The sequence below is a fragment of the Myotis lucifugus genome, unplaced genomic scaffold (genome assembly GCF_000147115.1).
Source record: "Myotis lucifugus unplaced genomic scaffold, Myoluc2.0 scaffold_105, whole genome shotgun sequence".
Taxonomy (NCBI): domain Eukaryota; kingdom Metazoa; phylum Chordata; class Mammalia; order Chiroptera; family Vespertilionidae; genus Myotis; species Myotis lucifugus.
In genome coordinates, this window is record NW_005871153.1 from 503302 (window position 1) to 528618 (window position 25317).

Consider the following 25317-nt stretch of genomic DNA (forward strand, 5'->3'; position numbering starts at 1 on the left):
AACCACTGAGCCACACCGGCCGGGCATATTTGGGGCTTTTACTTATACTCTCAATTCCTTTGCTTTTGCATCCTAATTTATCTCCTCAAAGTCAAGCTCCCTGACCATATGATAGGGGGATTCCTTTTGCAGCTTGGCACAGAAGACTTAAAAAGCCATTGTCCCACAAAGGGAGGCTGACCCAGCTCTCCCAGGTCTAATGTCATCAGTGCTCTAACGACACATCTGTAAGGAAAAGAACACCTTTGATCTATTCTTAAGGGACCTGCTTTCTTCAAAACTGTGGGCTTATACTGCTTTGCCTGACTGAGTTCTCTCATTCTTATACCATAAGCTTTACCAATATACAAGTTTTAAGGGCTAATCGTGGCACCCATGGGGGTAATGTGCCCGATTATAGAGTTTCAAACTCCATTCTGTTTGTCTATTATGAAACTAAATTACCTTCCCCAGGCAAGACCCAAAACAATCTCATCCTATTGCATGATTCACCTTCATCTGTATAGTCCAGTGTAATTTGCCAGCTTGTACTGACATGGAATCCTTCCCCATGTGGTCAATGTTGAGGGACAGTGAAGAAATCGTGTGCCCATCTCATGAGTACAGTGTCTCATTGTCCAAGCCGTCCGCCTCAGGCTTTGAGGTTCGAATCCAGGTCTGGAGAAGGGAAAGGTTCATATCCAACCTTGTCGTCTTTCCTTCTGTAGTATCTCCGTGTCAGCACAGTCAGCAGGAAAGTCTCCAGTATCAGGAGGTGGCAATTCATCACTGCAGTGCGGGGTGAAATGTAAAGTTGGTTATAGTTATACTAAATTATAGCGGTGGTATCCCACCAGCAGCCCTGGCATGTCAGTGCGACAACACTTTCTGTAATTTCTCCTCACACCAGCACCTAGAGGCTGTCGTGCGTGAGTAACACAGCAGGTTAATAGTAAAGCCCGAACCAGAACTTGGCTCTCAACCTTCTGCAACCTGAGGCTAGCATTAAAACTCATTTCTTTTGTGTGTTTTATCAGCATGATCTCTGCTTCCCAACCACACCCATTCCTCTCCCAGGAGCTAAGGATGAACCCATGGCTTTCTTGGTTGGCTGTCAAGGCTGGCCTCAAGCTGTGGAACTGTAGCTCTCCTCTGTGTGATCAGAGAAGGCACAGTCTCCTTAAATCTCTGCGGAGATCTTTGGAGATCCCTTTCTGAGTATTCGGAGCAGCAGCTTGCCTGGCCCAACCTCTGATCTAAGGTCCTCTCTTCCCTGACCCACCTCCTCTCACCCATCCTGGAAAGAGATAGGAACTTCTATGTGCTCACCTTGAGACCTGATTTTAGAGGAAAAGGGAGGCGAACAAGCAATCTGCCCGCCATTGGCCAACACCGAGAAGATGGATGGCTGCAGGGCGGTCAGGATGAGGAGCACCTGCAGAAGGGAAAAGAGAAGCAAGGGCAGAGTGGGCTCAGTGTCCATGGCGCTGAGGTCAGCTGGCCCGCTGCCATGCTTGTCCTGCTGCTGTGCATTCGGCCAGCCTTTAGATCGCTGCAGTTCCAGAGCGTTGATTAAAATGTGGTGACGTTTGTAATCTTTAGAAAAATTAGATAGAGCGTCGGCCTGCGGACTCAAGTGTCCCGGGTTCGATTCCGGTCAAGGGCATGTACCTGGGTTGCGGGCACATCCCCAGTGGGAGCTGTGCAGGAGGCAGCTGATCGATGTTTCTCTTGCATCGATGTTTCTAACTCTCTATCTCTCTCCCTTCCTCTCTGTAAAAAATCAATAAAATATATTTAAAAAAAATGTGGTGACGTTTGTAATCTTTAAAAAATTACAACCTCATCTTCCTACCCAATATTTTATTAGAGTTCCTGACAAGAAACAACAAAAACTGATTGGGGGGTTCAAGTTTATCCCCGTATTTCAGCCATGGCTGCTAATGAGCACTTAAAGAATAGAAAGGATGGATGATTAAGGAAGAGTCAGTCCATCTACTTCAAGTACCTGAGATCCCTGCCGATAGAATGATGGACGGTTCACTATTAAAGTGCCCTTTGAAGAATCTCTGCTGTGCCAGGGCTGGAGGCGAAGGGGAATGAGTGTTCAATGGGTACAGACTTTCCGTGGGGAAGATGAAAACCTTCAGGGGATGGATGGTGGCAATGGTTGCACAACAATGTGACTGCACTTAATGCTGCTGAACTGTACATATATAAATGGTTAAAATTGTAAAATTTATGTCATATATACATATGACACACACACACACACACACACACACACACACACATATATGTTATAACACAATAAAATAAAAAAAGAAGAAGAAAATAATCTCTATCCAGAGGCCCCAGGAGCACTATTTGCCTTAGTGCTTGTCTCCCCCCCCCCCCCCCCCCCCCAGGCAAGGCAGACCCAGCTTGTCCAGGCTTCCCCACAGGCTCAGCAATGACAGGCTTTTACCTGTGCCTGACCCTAAGGGCTTCTGCCCCTCTGTCCCTGACCCCATTTCAGGCTCATCTCTCTCTTCTCCTACCCCCTTCAATTCTACCTGCTATATGCCTAGAAATTCACATTTCAGAGGTATCTGCTTAGAGCAAATGAGAATTTATGTGAAACCACTCTTAGCTAAAATGCAGTTATTGTTTCTTGGAAGTAGGAGAAGGGCCCAGCAAGGAGACAGAAAGAATGGAGAGAGAAGGAAAACACAATATTGCATTTGGTGGAAAAGTTGTCTTTGGACTTGGAGAATGAAAAGTGTAAAAAGCAAACATGCTTTTGTGAGAACTTTCAGAAGAGGTGTGATGATGAGAGGCAGTGTGAAGAGAAGGAATGTGGGTTGGGAGTTAGACAGATCTGGGTTTAAATTCTAGCCGCGTTCTGTGTGCCTTGGAGCAAGTCTCATAACATCTCTGGGTCTCAGTTTTCTTATTTGTAAAATAAAAATAATAATGACTCCTAAGATTATTGTGAATATTTAAATGTAATGTACAAAGCCATGGCCAGGTGGCTCAGTTGGTTGGAGCATTGTCCCACATTCCAAAAGGTTGTGGGTTTGATTCCTGGTCAGGGCACATACCTAGGTTGTGGGTTTGATCCCCAGTTGTGCAACCAATCAATATTTCTCTCACACATTGATGGTTCTCTCCCTCCCCACCCCTTCCTCTCTCTCTCTCAACATATCTTTGGGTGAGGACTTTTTTTTAAAGTACTGTATGAAAAGTGCCTAGCACATGGTGTGAGTAGTTCATAGTTGTAGCTGAGATAATGCTCATACTGCTAGTGGTGATGGATGATAGGATTTTAGGAATAATCATAGAAAAGAAAAAAAGCAAAGACAGGAGCAGTTAAGGTTATGGGTTGAATTGTGCCCCCAAAACAGATATGTTGAAGTCCTAACCCCCAGTACCTCAGAATATGATCTATTTCAAAACAGCATCTTTGTTTTGGTTAACTAATTATAGGTCATTAATTAAGATGAAGTCATACCGGAATAAGGTGGGCCCTTATCCTTTTTTAAAAATATATTTTTATTGATTTCAGAGAAGAAGGAAGAGGGAGAGAGAGATAGAAACATCAATGATGAGAGAGAATCATTGATTGGCTGCCTCCTGCATGCCCCATACTGGGGATCGAGCCTGCAATCTGGGCACGTGCCCTTGACCAGAATCAAACCCGGGACCCTTTAGTCCACAGGCCGACGCTCTATCCACTGAGCCAAACCTGCTAGGGCAGTGGTCAGCAAACTCATTAGTCAACAGAACCAAATATCAACAGTACAATGATTGAAATTTCTTTTGAGAGCCAAATTTTTTAAACTTAAACTATATAGGTAGGTACATTGTTATTAACTTAATTAGGGCACTCCTAAGGCTTAGGAAGAGCCACACTCAAGGGGCCAAAGAGCCGCATGTGGCTCTCGAGCCGCAGTTTGCCGACCATGGTGCTAGGGCATTATTCTCATATGACTGATATCCTTATAAGAAGAGGCAAAGAGACAGATGCGTGAGGGAAGAAGGCCATGTGATGACTGCGGCAGAAGTAGAGTGAGGCAGCTGCAAGTTGAGGAAGGCCGAGATTGCTGGCAAACCTCCAGAAGCCGAGAAGAGGAAGGAAGGGTTCTCCCCTACAGGTTTCAGAGGGAGGACAGCCCAGCTGACATGTTGATTTTGTACTTCTAGGCTCCAGAACTGTGAGAGAATAAGTTTCCGTTGTTTTGAGCCACTCGGTGGCATTTTATCACAGCAGCCCTAGCAAACACAAAGCAAAAATAGCACAAACAGCAAAATCTGGGAAGGGGCAGGGATCACTTTCCAAATCTCACAGGAACCTAAGGCTTAAGGAGATTCCCAGACCCCTTTGAGCCTGTATTAGACTCACCTCCTAACCCCAATTATTTGTAGTTCTATTACGAGCCATCTTTTCTCTCTCAGGGTATAGTTACCTGGAACAGAGCAAATTTGGCCCCGATGTTCTGCTCGCCCAGGTGCAGCTTGGCTTGACGGAAAAGGATGGCCAGGCTCCAGAGAGCCAACAGGGTGGACACACCGAGGACAGTGTTGATCCACAGAGCCGTGCTCTGCTCAGAAATCTGGTGGCAGACCAAGTGGGAGTCAGTGAGGGGGACAAGCCCTTTCCCTCCCTTTTATTTCTTCCCCCAAGGGGATAACAATGCCATAGCCCTGGCTTATTCCAGTCTCCTCTCTCCCACCATAGTGCCCAAGCCTCTGTTCTAGGTCACTCTGTCCCCAGGTATCAGGGAATATTGGCTCCAGCTATTCCTTGTAGAGCTCAAAGGTACCAAATGAGCCTCGGAGTTCACTGCCCCTCACTCCTGGCTTACGTCTGCTGGCTCAAAGATGCCATCGGGGATGAGGAACAGGCCCACCAGGCCCAGGGTTATCCTGAGGAAGGCATACTGGAATGGGCCCAACATCAGCAGCTGGAGCTTCTTCCTGAGGGGAGCAGAGGGTTAGGAACATGGGCCCACAGACCACCCATCCCAAGACAATTCTCCTCTCCCTCACTGGGCTCCTGGGCCGAGGCTTGGCTGCCATCAGACACCAAAATGGTTAAATGGATGGGGACATAGGAAAAAGCTAGAATGTTAAGAGCACTGGCAACCCTTCTTCTTGCTTCCCACTCATTCCTAGACCAGAATGCTGCCTTTGAACAAGAACGATCAGTGGTAATTCAACCTCATTAACCAGATGAGCAGAGGGGGCAATAGCCTGGAGTTCAGTTTCCTCTGTGTGGCTAAACTTTGCAGGGGGCAGTGGCGTAACTGATGGGAACTTCGGAGTTCTTTCTCGGCCCCCCTTACCCCTGAGTGGGTGCCTAATGTGTGGGGTCCTGGCTGGGGATACCCACCCTTTTTTCATTGACTTTGTTCCATACAAGCCTAGTTCCAAGAGGTTTGAAGCAGAGCTGAGCGAACCAACCAGCAGACGCTCTTGGGAGAGAGAGTGCAGGAACTGGAACCGGTTCTTCAAGGGCTCCCCTCCCTCCCGTCTTACCTGGTGAGGTTGAGTTTGGGGCAGCAGGGGCAGCAGCAGCAGCAGGGGCCTGTGTGGATCATCATCGGGGTGTCCTTCAGTGTCCTCACTACTGCTTCCTTCCCACCAAAGCCTTGCACTATGACCAGCATCAGTAGGTAAAAGCACACCGCATAAAACCTGGAGTGGGGGAGAAGTGGGCCTGAGAATACACAGAGAGGAGGTGGCAGCTCGCTGAGAGGACAGCCTTTGCCGCCAAAGAAAGATGGACTGCGGAAACCAAGATGGCGGCATAGGTAAACACCGGAAATGGCTGCCTTGTACAACCACTTCAAAAATACAACTAAAAGACAGAACGGACATCATCCAGAACCACAGGAAGGCTGGCTGAGTGGAAATTCTACAACTAGAAGGAAAGAGAAAAGCATACAGAGACTCAGAGGAGGTGTGAAAGTAAAGTGCAGAGGTACGGAGGTGCATGTGGAAAGGGCTGGCAACTGAGGACATGGTTGTCTTTTTTAATCAGGAGGGAGTCTCAAGCTCCCGACTGCTCTGAACTCCAGTTCTGGGCGAGTCTCTGGGGACCCAGACTCATACGGGGAGAAACTGGACTGTCTGGCATCGGTCAGAACTCGAGGGCGGCTTTCTCTCAGAAATCCTTGCAGCAATTACCGGGACACTGAGACTCGGGGCCTCTTAGGGTAGGACTGGGGAGCAGCCATAGCTGTTTTCTCCTCCCTGTTGATTCCCTGAGACCCCGCCCCACCCAAGCTGTGCACAGAGACTTTTGCATATGAAAGGCCTGGCCCTTTGCAATCTGAAAATTACCTAACAAACTGCAGCTGGGTCAGAGAGACCCAGAACTTCCAAAAGAAGGCCCAAGGCCCCACAGCAGCTTGCATTGCTTCACAGCTGGGCCTCATCTGGTCACCTCCAAATCCCAAACAAAAAAGAGGAACCTGCAGATCTCTCCGTAGCTCCTGCTGGGTAGCCTCAGGCAGAGGCTAAATTAGCACCTCCTTAGAGATCCAAGAGCCAGTGTACCCAGTGGTCAGAGTGGGACCATCCAGATTACAACTCCTCAGATCCATAAGGGACATACTCAGGGGGCAGACTCAGTGAGCACCAAAGCCCCACTGAAGCAAGTCTTGCCCCAGAAGGGTGTCTCCAGCACAGAAGTTCTCCCACTGTAGACACAGCAGATTCTCACAGCCAATTGGCCTGGAGGTCAATTCCTCCCAGTGATACCTACAACAATCAAGGCTTAACTACAACAAGACTGTGCACAAAGCCCACAAAGGGGAGCACCAAGAGTGTCCACCTTTGGGGTCAAAAGCAATATCCACAAAATGGGTCAGAGGCAAGGGGCTGTGATGCCTAGAGGCACAGAGCAGGTGTGAGGTGTTCACTCACAAAAGCCAGGAGCAGAGAACCCCCACACTGAGCTACGCAGGTTGCATTCAAGCAGATTTCCCCCTCCCTCCAAAATTGGGGAGGCTGAGCCACTGGGCACTACAGGACACCTAGCACAGAAAGCCACTCTATCAACACAGGGAAGCATAAAAAATGCAGAGACAAAGAAACAGGTCACAAATGACAGAAATGGAGGAAAGTAAACTACTGAATATAGAGTTCAAAACCACACTTTTAAGGTTTTTCAAGAATATTTTAGAAACTGCCGATAAATTTAGTGAGACCCTCAAGAAATCTAGTAAGACCCTCGAGGATATGAACAAGGACCAACTAGAAATTAAGCATACACTGACTGAAATAAAGAATATTATACAGAGTTCCAACAGCAAACTAGAGGATCGCAAGAATCAAGTCAAAGATTTGAAATACGAAGAAGCAAAAAACACCCAACCGGAAAAACAAAAAGAAAAAAGAATCCAAAAATATGAAGATAGTGTAAGGAGCCTCTGGGACAACTTCAAGCGTACCAACATCCGAATTATAGGGGTGCCAGAAGAAGAGAGAGAGCAAGATATTGAAAACCTATTTGAAGAAATAATGACAGAAAACTTCCCCTACCTGGTGAAAGAAATAGACTTACAAGTCCAGGAAGCGCAGAGAACCCCAAACAAAAAGAATCCAAAGAGGACCACACAAAGACACATCATAATTAAAATGCCAAGAGCAAAAGACAAAGAGAGAATCTTAAAAGCAGCAAGAAAGACAGTCAGTTACCTACAAGGGAATACCCATACGACTGTCAGCTGATTTCTCAACAGAAACTATGCAGGCCAGAAGGGAGTGGCAAGAAATATTCAAAGTGATGAATAGCAAGGCTGAACCTACAACCTAGATTACTTTACCCAGCAAAGCTATCATTCAGAATTGAAGGTCAGATAAAGAGCTTCACAGATAAGAAAAAGCTAAAGGAGTTCATCACCACCCAAACCAGTATTATATGAAATGCTGAAAGGTATCCTTTAAGAAGAGGAAGAAGAAAAAGGTAAAGATACAAATTATGAACAACAAATACACATCTATCAACAAGTGAATCTAAAAAATCAAGTGAATAAATAATCTGATGAACAGAATAAACTGGTGAATATAATAAAATCAGGGGCATAGAAAGGGAGTGGACTGACTATTCTGGCGTGGGGGAGGAGGGGTGTGCGTGGTGTGGGAAGAGACTGGACAAAAATCGTACACTTATGGATGAGGACAGTTTGGGGCGGGGGGTAAGGGCAGAGGGTGCGGTGGGAACCGGGTGGAGGGGAGCTATGGGGGAAAAAAGAGGAACAACTGTAATAATCTGAACAATAAAGATTTAATTTTTTAAAAAAGAAATGAAATAATTGGGGGGGATAAAAGAATGATGGACTGCAAAGGGAGCAGCAAGGGGTGGGGTTTCCTGAAGGGATCATGGTAGGGACTAGGATCTCTGAATGTGTGACTCCAAGAGGAATGAGAGAGGATGGGGGCCCAGGGGCCTGGGAAGAGGGGAATTTCAGGCTGTGGGGACAAAATGATGGCCTAGGACAGTGATGGTGAACCTTTTGAGCTCGGCGTGTCAGCATTTTGAAAAACCCTAACTTAACTCTGGTGCCGTGTCACATATAGAAATTTTTTGATATTTGAAACCATAGTAAAACAAAGACTTATATTTTTGATATTTATTTTATATATTTAAATGCCATTTAACAAAGAAAAATCAATCAAAAAAATGAGTTCGCGTGTCACCTCTGACACGCGTGTCGTAGGTTCGCCATCACTGGCCTAGGATGAACAGATCCAGAAGTTCAAGAGACCGGGTTAGCACAAGTTGGAAAGGGCTTGATTCTATTTGTAATCAAGACTGGTTTGCAGGGATTTGTGGAAGGGAGAGGGGCTATAAGAAGGCATGGACTCTGGATTCCTGGTGAGTGGGGAGCAGAAGGGAACCCCTGGAAGGATACCACGCCCAGAGGTGGGGGTGGGCAGGACACTCACGAGGTGATGGCCATTTCCACGAGCATGAGGGAGCGAGGGATCCAGAGCCCGAAGCAGCAGAACACAGACACCACCTGGGAGAGGAGCAGGAAGCTGGTTCAGGGGAGGGAGACTTTGTGCTCACCCTCTTGAAGCTTTTGTGACAAGAGCTCAAGGAAGCCAAACCTAAACATTTGAGGGACTATTACTTTAGTGGCCAGCTGGAAATATCACTAATGGAAATTTTTTAAAAATTTAATTCAGCTGTCAGTTCCTTCTATGTCTAGGGTTAGAGACAGCATGTCACCTTCAGCCAGGGTTTTTTTGTTTTTTTTTGTAAGACTATCTCATCCTATATCCTTGGGGTAGGAGTAGGTGAGTTCATCCTTAGGAGTAAGTGGATCAAGATTCAACCCTTACTCTTCAACATCCCATGTTATGGGAGTGTCTCTGATGACTTGAGATGGTTTTAGGCAGATGTCATCTGCCAGGAAAGGCCCTCAAGTGCCCCACTCTGCTCCAAATAGACACACAGAGCTCACCAGAAGGAAACGGAAGTCCAATCTTATGATCTACCAGCAAGCCAAAGGCCAATATAGTGACTGTGGGAATTTTAAAAGCCTACAATGTAAGGATAGAGCTAAGTATGACCCCATGAGGAAAACATTCTTTCCCTCCTGCTCTCTGCGGAACCGCTGCTTGCCTGGACAGAGAGGAGGCTTGCTTTTAACAGCAACACCCTGGGGAGTAGCGATTGGGCCACTGGTGGCAGAGCGGTTTCTTTAGTTGTCTCTGTGGCTCTAAGAATTCCAACACTCCATCCCACTGCCTGGGGCCTTCCAAGCAAATGGAGATTCGATTAGAAACCCCCACCTAAGGCGGTAGAGGCAGGAACTCTTTGCTGATTGGAATTGTTGAGTTTAGAGGAATTCTCAAAAAGGGTCCCTGTCTCCTCCTCAGTCCCTCCCAAAGGGCAGCTGCAGGCCCTCACCGTGGGCGCAGAGCTGCTCCAGAGCAGAGTCCTTCGCTTGATGGGGCAACGGGTGTTCTTGTACAGGTAGACGGCGTCCTCCAGGAAGATGGCAATTGAGCCCAGGGCAAGCAAGGTCATGGTGGCCGTGAGGGCAATCTCCAAAGGGCCCAATGCTAACGTGGAAAGAGGGCAGACTCCAGTGAGTTGATGACCAGGACTGAGGAGCAGAAATGTGGCTTCCTCACTTGGATCTAAATGGCTTTACCATACGTAGAATTATCTGGCCTAGGCCTATCCATGCAGAAGAATGGCTTCTTCTTAGACCTAGAAAACTTAACATGTGGCTAAGAAATAGTCATTCCACTGCATGGATGGGAGACAAGACCAGATCATTTTAGGTATGTTGACACTTACCTGAGCCAGGGTATAGACACCAAACAGGTTTTTATATACTTAGCAAAAAATTTGGATTAGGAGTTCACTTTTCTACCTCCAGTGCCAGGTGTCATGCTCGCAAACAGGGGCCAATTAGCATTATAACCGAAGCAGGATGTGATATAGTGGTATACTTTAGAGCTGTTTAAAATTGATTTCAAAAATTATGTCGTGAAACTGGAACATCAAAAAGGGATTTTAGCAAAAGAGAAATGGACACAAGACTCCAAGGACCTTCAACCCATGTTGGCCCCACACTTTGTCTTACATTAAATGTGGTCCAGTAGCTCTCTCTCTCTCTCTCTCTCTCTCTCTCTCTCTTTCCTAATCCTCACTTGAGGATACGTTTTTATTGATTTTTAGAGAGAGAGAAAGGGAAAGAGAGAAACATTGATCATTTGCCTCCCATATGCGCTCTGACCCGGATTGAACCTACAACCTGGGTATATGCTCTAATCGGGAATTGAACTCACAAACTTTTTGTGTATAGGATGATGCTCCAACCAACTGAGCCACCCAGCCAGGGCCCAGAAGGTCTCTTTAGTTTATTACATTCATTTGAGGAGTTGTTAGAAAGTAGCTGTCCAGGCCCTGCCCTCAGAGTTGCTGCTCCAGTAGATCTGGGATAGGCCCAGTAACTGTATTTTTAACAAGCTCACCTGATAATGGTCAGGAGATAAGCGTTTTGACAAATACCAGTGAAACTCCTCAGGTCTCACTACTGCTAACAGGGAAACATTAATCTAGTTATAATATGTGTTTCTGAACATGTGACTCATAAATGCAACAACTCGTTTTAAAGGGCTCTTTGTCCTTAGTGAGTAAGCCTGGGCCCTCATTTATCTAAGTCCCTTCCCTAGGTGGCAGGCTCTCTCCTTCCCACCTCCTACCTGGCCAGATGAGAGGAAGAAGGGGGAAAGGAAGACTGTCAGAACCCAGTCCACTGTCCTCCTGCATTGGGAGTAGAGTATGAGGAAGGTGTTGGTTAGGTGCCTTACGTTTGGTGACTGAGGACAGCTCAGTCAGAGAGATAATACTGCTGAAACCAAGCCAGGGAGGAAGGAGACCACAGCACAGCAGAGAACTGAGTTGTCATCTGGATCAGTCATACCTGGTGTCACCACAAGGAGCACCAGGTCAAAGGTGAAGCTGTCAAAAAATATCACATCTGCCCTACCAGTTTGGCTCAGTGGATCGAGTGTCGACCTGTGGACTGAAGGGTCCCAGGTTCGACTCCGGTCAAGGGCATGTACCTTGGTTGTGAGCACATTCCCAGTATGGGGTGTGCAGGAGGCAGCTGATCGATGTTTCTCTCTCATCGATGTTTCTAACTCTCTATCCCTCTCCCTTCCTCTTTGTAAAAAATCAATAAAATATATTTAAAAAAAATAAAGGTGATATAGGTTGGAACAGTGGTCATTGTAGAAACATTAAGTGGGAGAGTTTAAGAGACCCTACTGGATGCCGGAAATGTTCTACAGGTTGATCTGAGTGGTGGTTTCACAGGTGTACATCTAGGTACAAATTCGTCAAGCTACATACTTAAGATCATTGCCTTTTATTGCATTAATTATATCTTTAAAAAACCTTATGTGGACAGAGCAGAATGAAAAATTAGCACAGTAAATTATAACCATGTTTAAAGGAATTAATTGGGGAGAGAAAGGCACAAAAATGTTAAGGAAAGAGTGAGGCACTAATATCTTTATCTTACAAAATGGAAAGTCAAGACGCACTCTCCATAGTTGGCAGAATAAGAAATAAACTATCGGTATGTATATAAAGCTGTAAAGATAACCAACAAAAAATATTGCCATAATTATATGGAGAGAATGGAAGAAAGTTGGTGCTAAGTGAGCTAAATCCTTATGTATCATAAAGCAGCAACAGATAATGTCCAAAATTGATATTCTAGGAAATAATGGTGTGCACATGTTGGTGATTTGAAGGTAACTATAAAAAGAAACATCAGCTATAAAAAAAACAAACAAGAGGAGGAAGATTAGAAATGGGAAAGCAAAGGGCAGGGGATTGTTGATTTTCATAGTAGCCCTTTTATACTATTTGATTTTTAACCATGTTCATGTATCACTTTGATAAAATAAAAATATTTAAAAATAATTGTGTAGAAAAAACCTAGAAATACTAAAAAAAACACAACAAATGAAAACACATTAGCAATGCTGTCTTTGGGTGATGAGAATGTGGGTTTTTAAATAGGACATAAAATTATAGGTATAGCCATAACCGGTTTGGCTCAGTGGATAGAGCATCGGCCTGTGGACTGAAAGGTCCCAGGTTCGATTCCGGTCAAGGACATGTACCTTGGTTGCAGGCACATCCCCAGTTGGGGGTGTGCCGGAGGCAGCTGGTCGATGTTTCTCTCATTGATGTTTCTGACTCTCTATCCATCTCCCTTCCTCTGTAAAAAATCAATAAAATATAAAAAAAAGAAAGAACAAATATTTTTTAAAAAATTATAGGTATAGTATGATTCCTAATCCTATCTAATAAAAGAGTAATATGCAAATTGACCATCACTCCAACACACAAGATGACTGCCCCATGTGGTCAAAGATGGCCGCCACAAGATGGCCAGCAGAGGAGGGCAGTTGTGGGCGATCAGACCAGCAGGGGAGGGCAGTTAGGGGTGACTGGGCCAGCAGAGGAGGGCAGTTGAGGGTGACCAGGCCTGCAGGGGAGGGCAGTTAGGGGTGACCAGGCTGGCAGGAGAGGGCAGTTAGGGGTGACTGGGTCAGCAGGGGAGGGCAGTTAGGGGCAATCAGGCTGGCAGGGGAGCAGTTAGGCATCGATCAGGCTGGCAGGGGACTGGTTAGGGGCAATCAGGAAAGCAGGCAGGTGAGCGGTTGGGAGCCAGCAGTCCTGGATCGTGAGAGGGATGTTCTACTGCCCGGGCAGTGGGATCGAGCCTAAATGGGCAGTCGGACATCTCTCGAGGGGTCCCAGATTGGAGAGGGTGCAGGCTGGGCTGAGGGACACACAGCTCCCCCCACCCCGTGCACAAATTTCATGCACTGGGCCTCTAGTACTGTTCAATAAAAGCACAGAAAAAGGAAATACACGGTGAGATTAGCAGTGCCTGTCTCTGAGTGGTGGGACTATAAACAACTTTTCCTCTTTTTACTTTTCTGGATTTTCATATTTATTTTTCTGAATTATTTTTATAATAGAAATATTTAGTTAAAAAAAAATACACACCCAAGAAAAAGTCCAAATAGGTAGAAACCAAAATCAATTCAGTAGATTCCTAAACACCAATGTCCGTTGTTGGGAGAGGCAGTCACTGCTGGAGGCCTCTCCTTGCCTGACCCCCACTCCCTACCTGACTCCTGTCCTCCCTGAGAGCAGAGTGGAAACGGCCCTTTCTCAGGCAAGCCGTCATGGCCCAGTCCTTTCCAGTCTTCACTGCCCTTGAACACCCCTCCTCCTTGCAAAGCTTCCCTCCCCTTGACTCAGAACCACAGTCCCCTCCTGGCCTCTGACCCTCCAAGTCTCCTCTGCTGATTCCTCATCCTTTCCCACACCCTCTGTTCTCCAGACTCAGTCACTGCAGCTCATCTTCTCTGTGTTTAGGGGTTTGGAATTTCCCTACCACTCCTTCCCAACTGCCACATGAGCGCTCCCACCTCCAGGACTTTACACTGGGCTTCTGCTGGTTCAGCTTTTCTCCCCGAGCTCCCAGCTGGCTCCTCATCACCGAGTCTCTGCTCCAATGCCCCTCAGCCAGCTCCTCTAGGCAGTGTGGTCTGCCCTCCCCCACTGAGGTCATGTGCATGTGAATTTACTTGCTTGGTGTCTGTCCTCTCACCTTAGTGTACACGCCACCAAGGCAGGGACTTCGTTAGTCTTGTTCTCCCTTCTGTCTCTAAGTGTTTAAACTATTTGTTGAATGAAAGAAATAACCCCAAGAGAATCCCTATTGTCATCTCCATTTTATAGGCTTTTCCAGGAAACAAAGCTTAGAGCAGTGGTTCTCAACCTGTGGGTCGCCAACCTATGGGTCGCGACCCCTTTGGGGGTCGAACGACCCGTTCACAGGGGTCGCCTAAGACCATCGGAAAACACATGTATAATTACATATTGTTTTTGTGATTAATCACTATGCTTTCATTATGTTCAATTTGTAACAATGAAAATACATCCTGCATATCAGATATTTACATTATGATTCATAAGAGTAGCAAAATTACAGTTATGAAGTAGCAATGAAAATAATTTTATGGTTGGGGGTCACCACAACATGAGGAACTGCATTAAAGGGTCGCAGCATTAGGATGGTTGAGAACCACTCTTAATCACCTTGCCCGGGGTCACACAACCTTGAAGTGAACCCAGGGGTTCCTGACGCTAAACCCATACTCTCAACCATTACACACACTGACTATTGGTTGTGTTCACATAGATATGGGAGGGCGTGTGGAGTGATGGAAACAACCAAATGCAACCCTAAAAGATGGTTTAATTTATGAGGGAGGGTGGGGCATATTCTGACTGTTCGGTGTAGGAATGCTTTGCACTGTCTTGAACTGCTGGCTTGGTACTCTATTCTTCCTCACACTGGCAGGATCTTTAGGCTCGGGTACCCACTTCCACAGTGCAAAGGCTGAGAGAGAAGTTCCCTCACATCCATAGCCTGACACCATTGCTCTCCATCAAACTTACTTATCTTCTTAGAAGATTTGTGTCCTACCTTATTTTTTTTTTATATTTTAACTGATATTATGAGACAAAAGTGTTCTATGGCAAAGGATTGTTGGAAATGCCTTAAACAAAGTTAAACACGCCTCTTTCCTGCAGAGCATACTGAAGTGTTAATCTGATTTACATGTTAATTTCCAACAGGAGGAATTACAGCTTTTATAAAACCTGCGTTTCTATCGACTCTGTTTTCATGAAGCAGAACTTGGGATTAGTATCCCAAGGAACACACTTTAGGAAATGCTTGTCTAATTGACCATTTTGCTAGCAACTAGCAAATTTCCCACTGTCTTGGAAATGTGAAGGTTATAATGAAACAATATAAGAACATTAATTTTTTGAAGACAGAGTGTCACCCATAATCCTACCTGGTTCCTAGTCAAAAATTATTTTATTTTTGCATATTTGTTTTCATGGCGTTAAGAGCATAGGCTCTGGAGTCAGAGACATATTAATTGAAAGTAAAATTCCACTTACTATTTTCTCTCATTAAAACTCCTAGCACAACACCTGGTATGTAGTATTTGCTCAATAAAAAGTAGTCTTAGCCCTGACTGGTTTGGCTCAGTGGATAGAGCTTCGGCCTGCGGACTGAAGGGTCCCAGGTTCGATTCCGGTCAAGGGCATGTACCTTGGTTGCGGGCACATCCCCAGTAGGAGGGTGTACAGGAAGCAGCTGATTGATGTTTCTAACTCTCTATTCCTCTCCCTTCCTCTCTGTAAAAAATCAATAAAATATATTATTTTAAAAAAAAGTAGCTTTAAAAAAAATCCTGGTTTGCCCTAGCCCAGTGGTCGGCAAACTGCGGCTCGTGAGCCACATGCGGCTCTTTGGCCCCTTGAGTGTGGCCACGAAGTTTCAATCGCACTGTACGTACGCGTCCGCACGTGGTATTTTGTGGAAGAGCCACACTCAAGGGGCCGCAGTTTGCCGACCACTGCCCTAGCCGGTTTGACTCAGTGGATAGAGCATTGGCCTGTGGGCTGAAGGGTCCCAGGTTCAATTCTGGTCAAGGGTGCCAGGGTTGTGGGCTCAATCCCAGTAGGGGGCATGCAGGAGGCAGCTGATCAATGATTCTCTCTTATCATTGATGTTTCTATCTCTCTCTCTTCCTCTCTGAAATCAATAAAAATATAATTTAAAAAAACCAAAACATCCTGGTTAAAGTGATATATATTATATTACTGCAATCATACTGTAAAATTTTGTATTCTGTTATTTTTAATCGAACACTTCATCCTAACCTTTCAAAACAATTTTTATAATTCTTTTTTAAATGATAAAAAATTCAAAAATAAAGATAATAGAGCATACATAATTATATCCATAACCCATTTTAAAAAGTGTTATGATATTGCTGATTTTGCTTCAAAAGTTACTTTTAGAAAAATTAAAAGTACAGATATATTTATGAAGGAAGGGTGGGGCATAGGGCAGGGTCTTATTGATTTGAAGGCCTGTTTATACCTCCTGGATCCTTTTCCTTCCCCATCTCACCTCCCAGGGCTAACTTCTATTCTGAAGTTGGTGTATATCTTTTACATTTATGTTTTAATGCTTTACAACATATCTACATACTGAACATACTATGTTGCTTTGCATTAAAAAATCTATATAAGTGGCATCATCCTCAAGATGTTTTATCCAGTCCTAGCCAGTTTGGCTCAGTGGATAGAGCGTCAGCCTGCAGACTGAAGGGTCCCAGGTTTGATTCCAGTCAAGGGCATGTACCTTGGTTGCGGGCACATCCCCAGTAGGGGTTGTGCAGGAGGCAGCTGATCGATGTTTCTCTCTCATCGATGTTTCTAACTCTCTATCCCTCTCCCTTCCTCTCTGTAAAACATCAATAAAATATATATATATATTTTTAAAAAGATGTTTTATCTACCCAACATTGTTTTTTCATTAAATTTATTGGTGTGACATTGGTTAATAAAATTATATCTTTCAAGTGTTCAATTCTATGATACCTCACAATATACAGATGAGGTATTATAGAATTGAACACTTGAAACATAAATCTCCTTCCATCAGCATATATTTGACCCCCCCCCTTTTTTTCTTTTTTTAAAAATATATTTTATTGATTTTTTACAGAGAGGAAAGGAGAGCGATAGAGAGTTAGAAACATCGATGAGAGAGAAACAACGATCAGCCGCCTCCTGCACACTTCCCACTGGGGATGTGCCTGCAACCAAGGTACTTGCCCTTGACCGGAATCGAACCTGGGACCTTTCAGTCCACAGGCCGACGCTCTATCCACTGAGCCAAACCGGCCACGGCTATTTGACCCCCTTTAACACCTGCCCACTCCACCCCCATCCCCTCTGGTAACTAACATACTGTTGTCTATATGAATTTTTGTTTGTCGTTTGTTCATTTGTTGTTTTCAGTTTTGTATCCCGCATATGAGAGTGATGGGGAAAATAAGACATTTCTTTCTTTGGGGCGGGGCAGGGAGCAATCTGAATCTGTGGCAGTAACCTAATGTACATTCTTGATAACCTATAATTCACTGCCTCTTTCCCAGAATCTGGTCTTGCAAGACCTGAGGCCATAAACTGAATATTATACAACCCCTGGAGGCAGTTAGCAATGCTGACACCAGGCCAGGCCCATAAGTGTGGTCTCAAGACCCCGTGAAAGGTCCAGAAGTCCCATTCCATATTTGGGCGACAAAGACACCAAAGGGGTATAAAGAAGAGCTTCCACCATCTTGGTTTGCTCAGACTTTGAGAGGCAACTCTTCTGAGACCACTGGCATAATAAAGCGGTATAACTCCATTTTTCTAAGCATTGCGTGGGTTTCTTCGGTCTTCTACAACTGAAATCATATAGTTCTTGACTTTTTCTGTCTGTTTATTTTGCTCAGCATGATATTATCAAGCTCACCCATGTTGTCACACATGACAGTATTTTATGGCTGATTATTATTCTACTAGTGGCCCGTTGCATGAAGATTCACGCAATAGGCCTTCGTTCCCCTTGCTGCCGGCACCGGTTTTCCTCTGGCACCCAGGACCCAGGCCTTTGGTCCGGCCGTAGCAGCGAGGCTTGGCTTCTCCGCTCTGGCTGCTCCCAGCCTCTCCTTTTTTTTTTTTTCCCCCAGCTCCTCCAGCGGAGCCCAGGGCGGACTGGAAGCCTGGGTTGCCCCCAGCGATCCAGGCCCCCTGCGACCCAGGCCCCAACCCCTCCTTGAGAGGAGTACAGGGCCGGCGGGAAGCTTGGCTTCCTCCATCATCGGGAGCAACCCAAGCCTCCTGCTCACTCCAGCTCCGTGGCCGCTGCCATCTTCAGTCATCTTCAGTCTTCGCTCTGCACCTGTGTATGCAAATTAACCACCATCTTTGTTGGGTCAATTTGCATAGTCGCTCTGATTGGCTGGTGGGTGTAGCAGAGTGGTGGAGTGACGGAGTGATGGTTAATTGGCATATTTCTCTTTTATTAGTGTAGATTGTATATAAGTACCACATCTTCTTTAGCCAGTCATCTAGCAAAGGACACTTTGATTGTTTCTATGTCTTGGCCACTGTGAATAATGCTGCAATGAACATAGGAGTGCATATATATTTACTGATAAATGTTATCAAAATTTTCAGGTATATACCCAAAAGAGGAACCTTCATACTGTTTTCCATAGTGGCTGTACCAGTTTATATTCCCACCAGCAGTAAGGGGAGTTCCTTTCTCTCCACAGCCTCTCCAACACTTATTGTTACTTGTCTTATCATAATAGCCATTCTAACAGGTGTGAGGTGGTATCTCATTGTCGTTTTTATTTGCATTTCCCTAATAGCTAGTGAAGTTGAGCTTCTTTTCATATATCTGTTGGCCATTTGTATGTTTTCTTGGGAGAAGTGACTGCTTAGGCCTTCTGCAAGTTTTTTAATTGGATTGTCTTGTTGTTGAGTAGTATGAGTTCTTTGTATATTTTGCATATTCACCCCTTATTGGAGGTGTTGTTTGCAAACATCTCCTCCCATTCGTTGGGTTGCCTTTTTGTTTTGTTGACAGTTTCTTTTGCTGTGAAGAAGCTTTTTAGTTTGATACAGTCCCGTTCACTTATTTTTGTTTTGCTTCCCTTGCTTTTGAGGTCAAATTTATAAAATCTTCTCTAAGACCAAGGTCCAGAAGTTTTTAGTACCTGTCAACATGGTTTTTGTGATTGTTATGATTTTCATTAACAAATGCTACAATAAGCATTCTTGGCCATGTCTCCTTGGCACATATAGGAAAGTTCCTCTATTCATACCTAGAGTTAGAATTGCTGGGCTGTAGGAGATGAGAATCTTCAGTGTTACAGATATACAAAGTGGTTCTACCAATTTATAATCGTACCTGCAGTCACAGTTCACCTCAAATTCACCTCCACTTGGGAATATCACATTTTTTATTTTGCCTGTAAGAATGTAGTAAAATGATACTTTACTATTTAACTCTTGGTTCCCTAATTCCTAAGAAAATAGACCATCTTTTTGTATTTTTTATTGGCCATTTGGGTTTCCTATTCTGTGACTTGTCTGTTCATATATTTTATCCAATTTTTATTGGGTAATTTTTCATATCATTTGTGGGTAATAGGCTGAAAATATCCTCTCCCAGTTTGTGGTTTGGCTTTTAACATTCTTTATAGTGTTTTCAGTCATACAGAAGTTTGTTTTATGTAGTCAATCTCCACAATCATTTATTCTTTCTAGTGTTTAAAAAACTATTCTAGCCCAGCTGGTGTGACTCAGTGGTTGAGCGTCGACCTATGAACCAGGAGGTCACAGTTTGATTCCTGGTCAGGGCATATGCCGGGGTTGCAGGCTTGATCCCCAGTTTGGGATGTGCAGGAGGCAGCCGATTGATCTCTCACCATTGATGTTTCTATCTCTCTCTCCCTCTAACTTACTCTCTGAAATCAATCAAAACATTTTTTTTAATATTTTATTGATTTTTTTACAGAGAGGAAGGGAGAGAGATAGATAGTTAGAAACATCGATGGGAGAGAAACATCGATCAGCTGCCTCCTGCACATCTCCCACTGGGGATGTGCCCGCAACCCAGGTACATGCCCTTGACCGGAATTGAACCTGGGACCCTTCAGTCCGCAGGCCGATGCTCTATCCACTGAGCCAAACCTGTTTCGGCAAAACATTTTTTTAAAAAACAAATTATTCTCTACTCTCATAAAGATATCTTTCTATTTTTTCTTTTGTAAAAATGTTTGCATTTACCCAGATTAAAGCTACATTGGAGCTATTTTCATGTTTATTTATTTGCCATAGGGGCAGGCAATTGTCCAGCATCACTTCTGGATGAGTCCATCCGGCCCCACGGATGTGTACAGCCTCCTCTCATGGAGCAAGTCCCCAGTGGGCATGGGTTTATCGCTGGGCCCTGTATTCTGTTCCATTTTTCTACTTGTCAGACCCCTTGTAGTTTTTGCCTTATTGCTTTAATTTCTAGTCTTATTAAACTAGTAAGCCTTAATTTCTGGCAGGGCAGGTACTGTCCTTACACATTTTCAAAATTGTCCTGGCTTTTCATGGGCCTTTACAGTTCCATAAAAATGTTTGGACCAGTCCATTTTTACAAAAATGCTGTAAGGATTATAATTGCAATCATATCACAGGCATTTCAAAAATAGATTATTAAAAGGTTCCGTAGTTCTTCCAGAAGAGCTCTTTCTTAAATAGCATTTATTTTAAGGAACAACACAGTTTACAGGTGAAGAAGGAAGGGGTTTCTCCACACCCTCCAATAGCCTCTTCCCGACTCCCCTATTTCTGTCAGTGTCATCGCCTTCGCCATCGCCATTGCCCAGATCCTCAGCGTCATCATTAGAGTCTTTTTTCCCTTCACTTACTTTGTCTAGATATTTATTTACCAGTTTGCCTCCTCTGTCTTTGGATTTCCTGTGTTTTCCAACCTTCCCTTTCTTTCCCTGACATTGCTCTGACTCAGACTCTTGTCCCTCGTGCTGGGCTGGGCCAATAACTCCCAATTTATACCCCTGCTTCTCAAGGTTCTTCTTCCTTGAAGTCCATTCTGATTACTGATTAATGGTCCTGAAGCATATCCAGCCCCTCCCAATCTCAGAGCCCTCACCAGGCTCCTTCCGTCTGCAGGATAAAGTACAACTCTTCTGCCCCGCACTCACAGGGCCCCACCTTACCTGCCCAGCCTCTCAACTGTCCCCGACTTCCCCACCAGCAACCTGGAGTCCGGCCAGATCCAGCTCCTCAGTGTCTGGGAACCTGCCTGCTCCTTCTCTCTCCTCCCCACCCCCGCAGTGCCCCCCGCTGCTCACCACTCTCCTACTGCTGCCACGCCCACAGTCCGCCCGGGATCAGGCAGCTCGTCAGACCACCAGGCCCAGAATGGTCTCCCTGCTTTGAACATCCTTGGTGTTTCTATTTGCACATTTTGCAGCCCAGCGGTGTGAGATTCACTTTCACGGTGTAAGGGAGGGTTTCTGCACCTCAGCACTATTGACCCTTCCGCCAAGATAATTCCTTGCTGTGGATGGTTTTCCTTTGTTTCCAGGCCAGGATTCCTGGTCTCTAGATGCCAAGTAGCACCCTCTAGTTGTGACACTTGAAACTGCCACCAGACGTTGCCAAAAATCCCCTGGGGGGCAAAATTGACTCTGGCTGACAACGCTGGTGTAAGGGAAGACTTGTATGCCAGCTGCACCGCCGGCACGAACCACAGAGCAGCTAAGGGGTTTCTCGGGATACTCTCTGGCAGTTGCCATTCACTGTGGTTCGGAGCACATGCAACAAGTTGCCCAAGTACATGCCCATGTGGCCTCCTGGCGCACACTGACCACATCCTGTTGTTCAGAAAGAGTCTACTCCTTGAAGTGACAAATCAGGAAGGAGGCTGGGAAAAGCATTTAGGTGCCATAGAGACACAGCTCCCGTTCATCAGTGTCTAAGAGGTAGTTAAGGGGAGCATTTGAGATCTAGCTCCCCAGCATATGTTGTCAGCTTGGCTCAGATAAACTCACAAAAATTAATAAAATAAAAGGTAGTTAATCACGCAGTAGGAAAACAAAATAAAATATGGGGGAGCCACATTTGCTAGGAAGATGCTAGGGGTCATTTGATGGCCATGTTCTGTGCGTCCAGGGAATAAACTGAGTCCCATCCTCAGCCTTTCACTTTCAAAAGAGATTCAGTAATAGGAATCTAGTTGGCCGGCACTGTCAGAATACTCTTACAGGTTCATCTAAGTGTGTTTTAAAAACATGTTTTCATTGATTTTAGAGAGAGAGAAACATCAATGATGAGAATCATTGATCATCTGCCTCCTGCATACCCCCTCCTGGGGATCGAGCCCCAAACCCAGGCAAGTGCCTTGACTGGGAATCAAACCATAACTTCCTGGTTCATGGGTCAACACTCAACCACTGAGCCGCACCAGCCTGGCTCACCTAAGTTTTAAGAACATTATTCAGAAGAACCACTCCTCTCAAATGATATAGGCCAGTGATGGCGAACCTATGACATGTGTGTCAGAGGTGACACGTGAACTCATTTTTTTGGTTGATTTTTCTTTGTTAAATGGCATTTAAATATATAAAATAAATATCAAAAATATAAGTCTTTGTTTTACTATGGTTGCAAATATCAAAAAATTGCTATATGTGACACGGCACCAGAGTTAAGTTAGGGTTTTTCAAAATGCTGACACGCCGAGCTCAAAAGGTTCGCCATCACTGGTCTAGGCCCTTCCCCAAGAAGGCTGCTGTGTAGGCCTCAGGGCACTCTGCGGGGCTGGGGTCATTTGGGCACCAGCCTGAGTCCCTGGATGGCCCAGGGTCTGAAAAATGCTCTAGGCCGCTGCCCCAATTCGAATCAGCATTGGGGCTAGGATAAGCGGGAGGCCCAACATGCAGGTTTGTCTCCGGGCTAGGTTGCCATGCCCCTCTGTTGGCCTATTGGCTCCTCGAGGGGTTGTTCTTCTCCAAGGTGTTAACCATGACAGACAGACACTGGGCCAGCCATCCTCTCCGGCCCTCAGGCTGGCAGTGCAGGGCCACCTCCCCTCTGTTCCTCTCAGCTGTCCTGACTTACCACCGGATGCTCACTTCCTCCTTGATTGCCTCCTGACTCACCTCTCAGAAGTTGGGCTGCAGTGGGAGGGTGAGAGAAGCAGGCAGAGGGGATGCTGTAATTGGTCTCCAGGATTTTCAGAAGATCTGCCGTGTACCTGGAGAGACACCAGCCTGCGTTCAGATATGGGGACTTGTGAAGAGGAGAGGGGACCAGAAGGGACACCCGTTACTTGACGCTCCCTCAAACATTTCTGGGTGCAGGGAGCTTGTCCATTTCCCCTCAAGGACCTGATTCTGGGAGGGAATGGGGAATGGGCCCGGTCTAGTGTGCAAGGCAGCCTGCTGTTCAGTTAGGTCATGGACAGCTTGGCTGTAGTGCCCGAAGAGCCCACAGTCCATTCCCTCCCCTTCCCTTGGGGCAGCAGCCCAGGGGCTGGCTAGGGAGAAAGAGCAGGATCCCAGAGAAAGAGTGGACCCTTAGCACTAGGGTCGGGTTCCCCAGCAGGTGGAGGTTCTGTACATATACCCTCTCCCCCAGCTCCCAACTCTGGGAAATTCCTCTCCTCGAATGGGGAGAGAAAGCCAAGACTTTGAAGGGACATGCACTGACCCAACCCCACAGTGTCCTCAGGGACAGCCAGACCATTATCAGTCCTGTCTCATTCTGTTTGCTGGGAACCAAAGGGTCCTGGGAGGGAGGGAGGGACAGGCCAGAGAGATAGAGGCCTCCTGCTGCTTGGCAACTGGCTCCTGGCTCAGGGCCGGCTGACCTGGGGTCAAGCTTTATCTGAGTCCTGTCTGGCTCCATTATCTCCTCTCCCTCTCCGGCTCGGTTCTCGGCTCGGTTCTCGGTTCTCGGTTCTTGGCAGGTGCTGAAAGGCAAGGAAGGGCAGGCAGGTCGGGGCCCTGAGGTAGAGCTGACTGCCAGCCTTTCCCAACGGACTGGTAGGAAGAGTGGCTGGATCTTCCCTCTGGCTCTCTCCCTCCTCAGGCCTCTTTGCTCACAGTTTCTATCTCAGAGTTCATCAGAGGAATTTGAAGTTTGATCCTCTCAGCTGGCTGAGTTCCCAGGTTCCTGACTCCTCCCTGTCCCCTAGGTGTGGTCTCTCCTGCCTCCTTCCCATAAACACCTTTAGCCATCCTTTGCCCTGGCCCATTCCTGTCCTACAAACCCCATGTCCCCCCAAGAGCCTTCTTGGGTGGTGGTAGGGACAAAGTTCTCATGCCCACCGGACAACAACTCCTACTCCCCAAGAACGTGGCTGGACGCAGTCTCTGGGGCCCTGGGGGTGGGAGAATCAGGGCTGAGGCCTTGACTGTGTTGGTTTTGGTGGCTTGGCATGTGGAAGGAAGGACTAGGTGGAAAAGCCGGACAAGGCCCCTGTGAGTTTCCCACGCCCAGCCCACCACATCTTGACGATGGGTTTGTCCAGCCAAATAGCAGCAGAAGATGCAGCAAAGGGGAGAGGGAAGCTGTATTACCTGGTATTAAAGAGGCAGAATTGTGAGATTTGCAAGCATCTGGACTGAATTTTTTAAAACTGTCAAATTGTTTATGAACTATTTTATTGATTGGTGATTTTTCTTTTCTCATAGATTTAAACCTATCTGAGGCCAAGCACAGCGCCCGCCCTGAGGTTCCTGGATCAGGGCCGGACACACGCCAAGTGCTCCTTAGAAGTGGTGGCATGACTGATGATATCAAATCACAGCAACAGCAGCATCTAAGGTCCACTGAGCACTTCAGGTGCACCCAGTGCTGTAGGAAATGCAATATGTTCCTTATCTCATGTCAGCCTTACAACCTCCCTTTGAAGGTAAGTGGAAGCTTTATTTCCATTTTACAAATAAGGAAACTGAGAGTCAGAGGGTTGTGACACCAGGTTGAGTAGAAAGCCCTCGTGGAATGAAGAAAGGCAGAAAGGACCTGGCTCAGGGCTCTGTTGAGGTTCAAGTGAAGAAAGACCTCTGATAGTAAGAGAGGACCATGAGAGGGCAGAGGAGGCGCCCTGACCTGGGCTGATGAATAGATACAATCTGAGGAAGCAGTTACAGATGTAGTACCAGGACTCCCTACTCCTGTCTCAAAACACCTCAAAATATCTTCCCGTATTTTGTGTCAAGCAGAGTTCTCTCCCTCTTTTACTTCCCTCCTCAAATACAGTTCTCTGGCAGGACAATGTAGTGACTCAGGAATCTCAAGGGCTCATTCCCTCCTAAGGTGGAGGTTTGGGTACAACCGGAAGA

At 45.9% G+C, this 25317-nt stretch overlaps 1 protein-coding gene across 1 annotated transcript; it reads right to left on the bottom strand.

Moving 5' to 3' along the window:
- Positions 1–402: 402 nt before the first annotated feature.
- On the bottom strand, positions 403–23893 carry SLC51A (solute carrier family 51 alpha subunit). Its single transcript, XM_006092814.3, has 9 exons — positions 23841–23893; positions 23131–23225; positions 9887–10041; positions 8917–8990; positions 5500–5658; positions 4827–4938; positions 4428–4574; positions 1309–1414; positions 403–768 (listed from the first exon to the last, which is right to left on the bottom strand). The coding sequence occupies exons 1-9, from the start codon at positions 23876–23878 to the stop codon at positions 632–634; spliced, it is 1023 nt and encodes a 340-aa protein (XP_006092876.1). The 5' UTR covers positions 23879–23893; the 3' UTR covers positions 403–631.
- Between the last annotated feature and the right edge of the window lie 1424 nt (positions 23894–25317).

Bases quoted from the DNA above. Each gene is read 5' to 3' on its own strand.
- SLC51A (XM_006092814.3), bottom strand. From the start codon at position 23,878: ATGGAGCCAGACAGGACTCAGATAAAGCTTGACCCCAG. The intron at 4,939-5,499 runs GTAAGACGGGAG...TGCTCCCCTCAG, and splicing joins CCCAAACTCAACCTCACCAG to GAAGAAGCTCCAGCTGCTGA. The intron at 4,575-4,826 runs GTAAGCCAGGAG...GTCTGCCACCAG, and splicing joins GCATCTTTGAGCCAGCAGAC to ATTTCTGAGCAGAGCACGGC.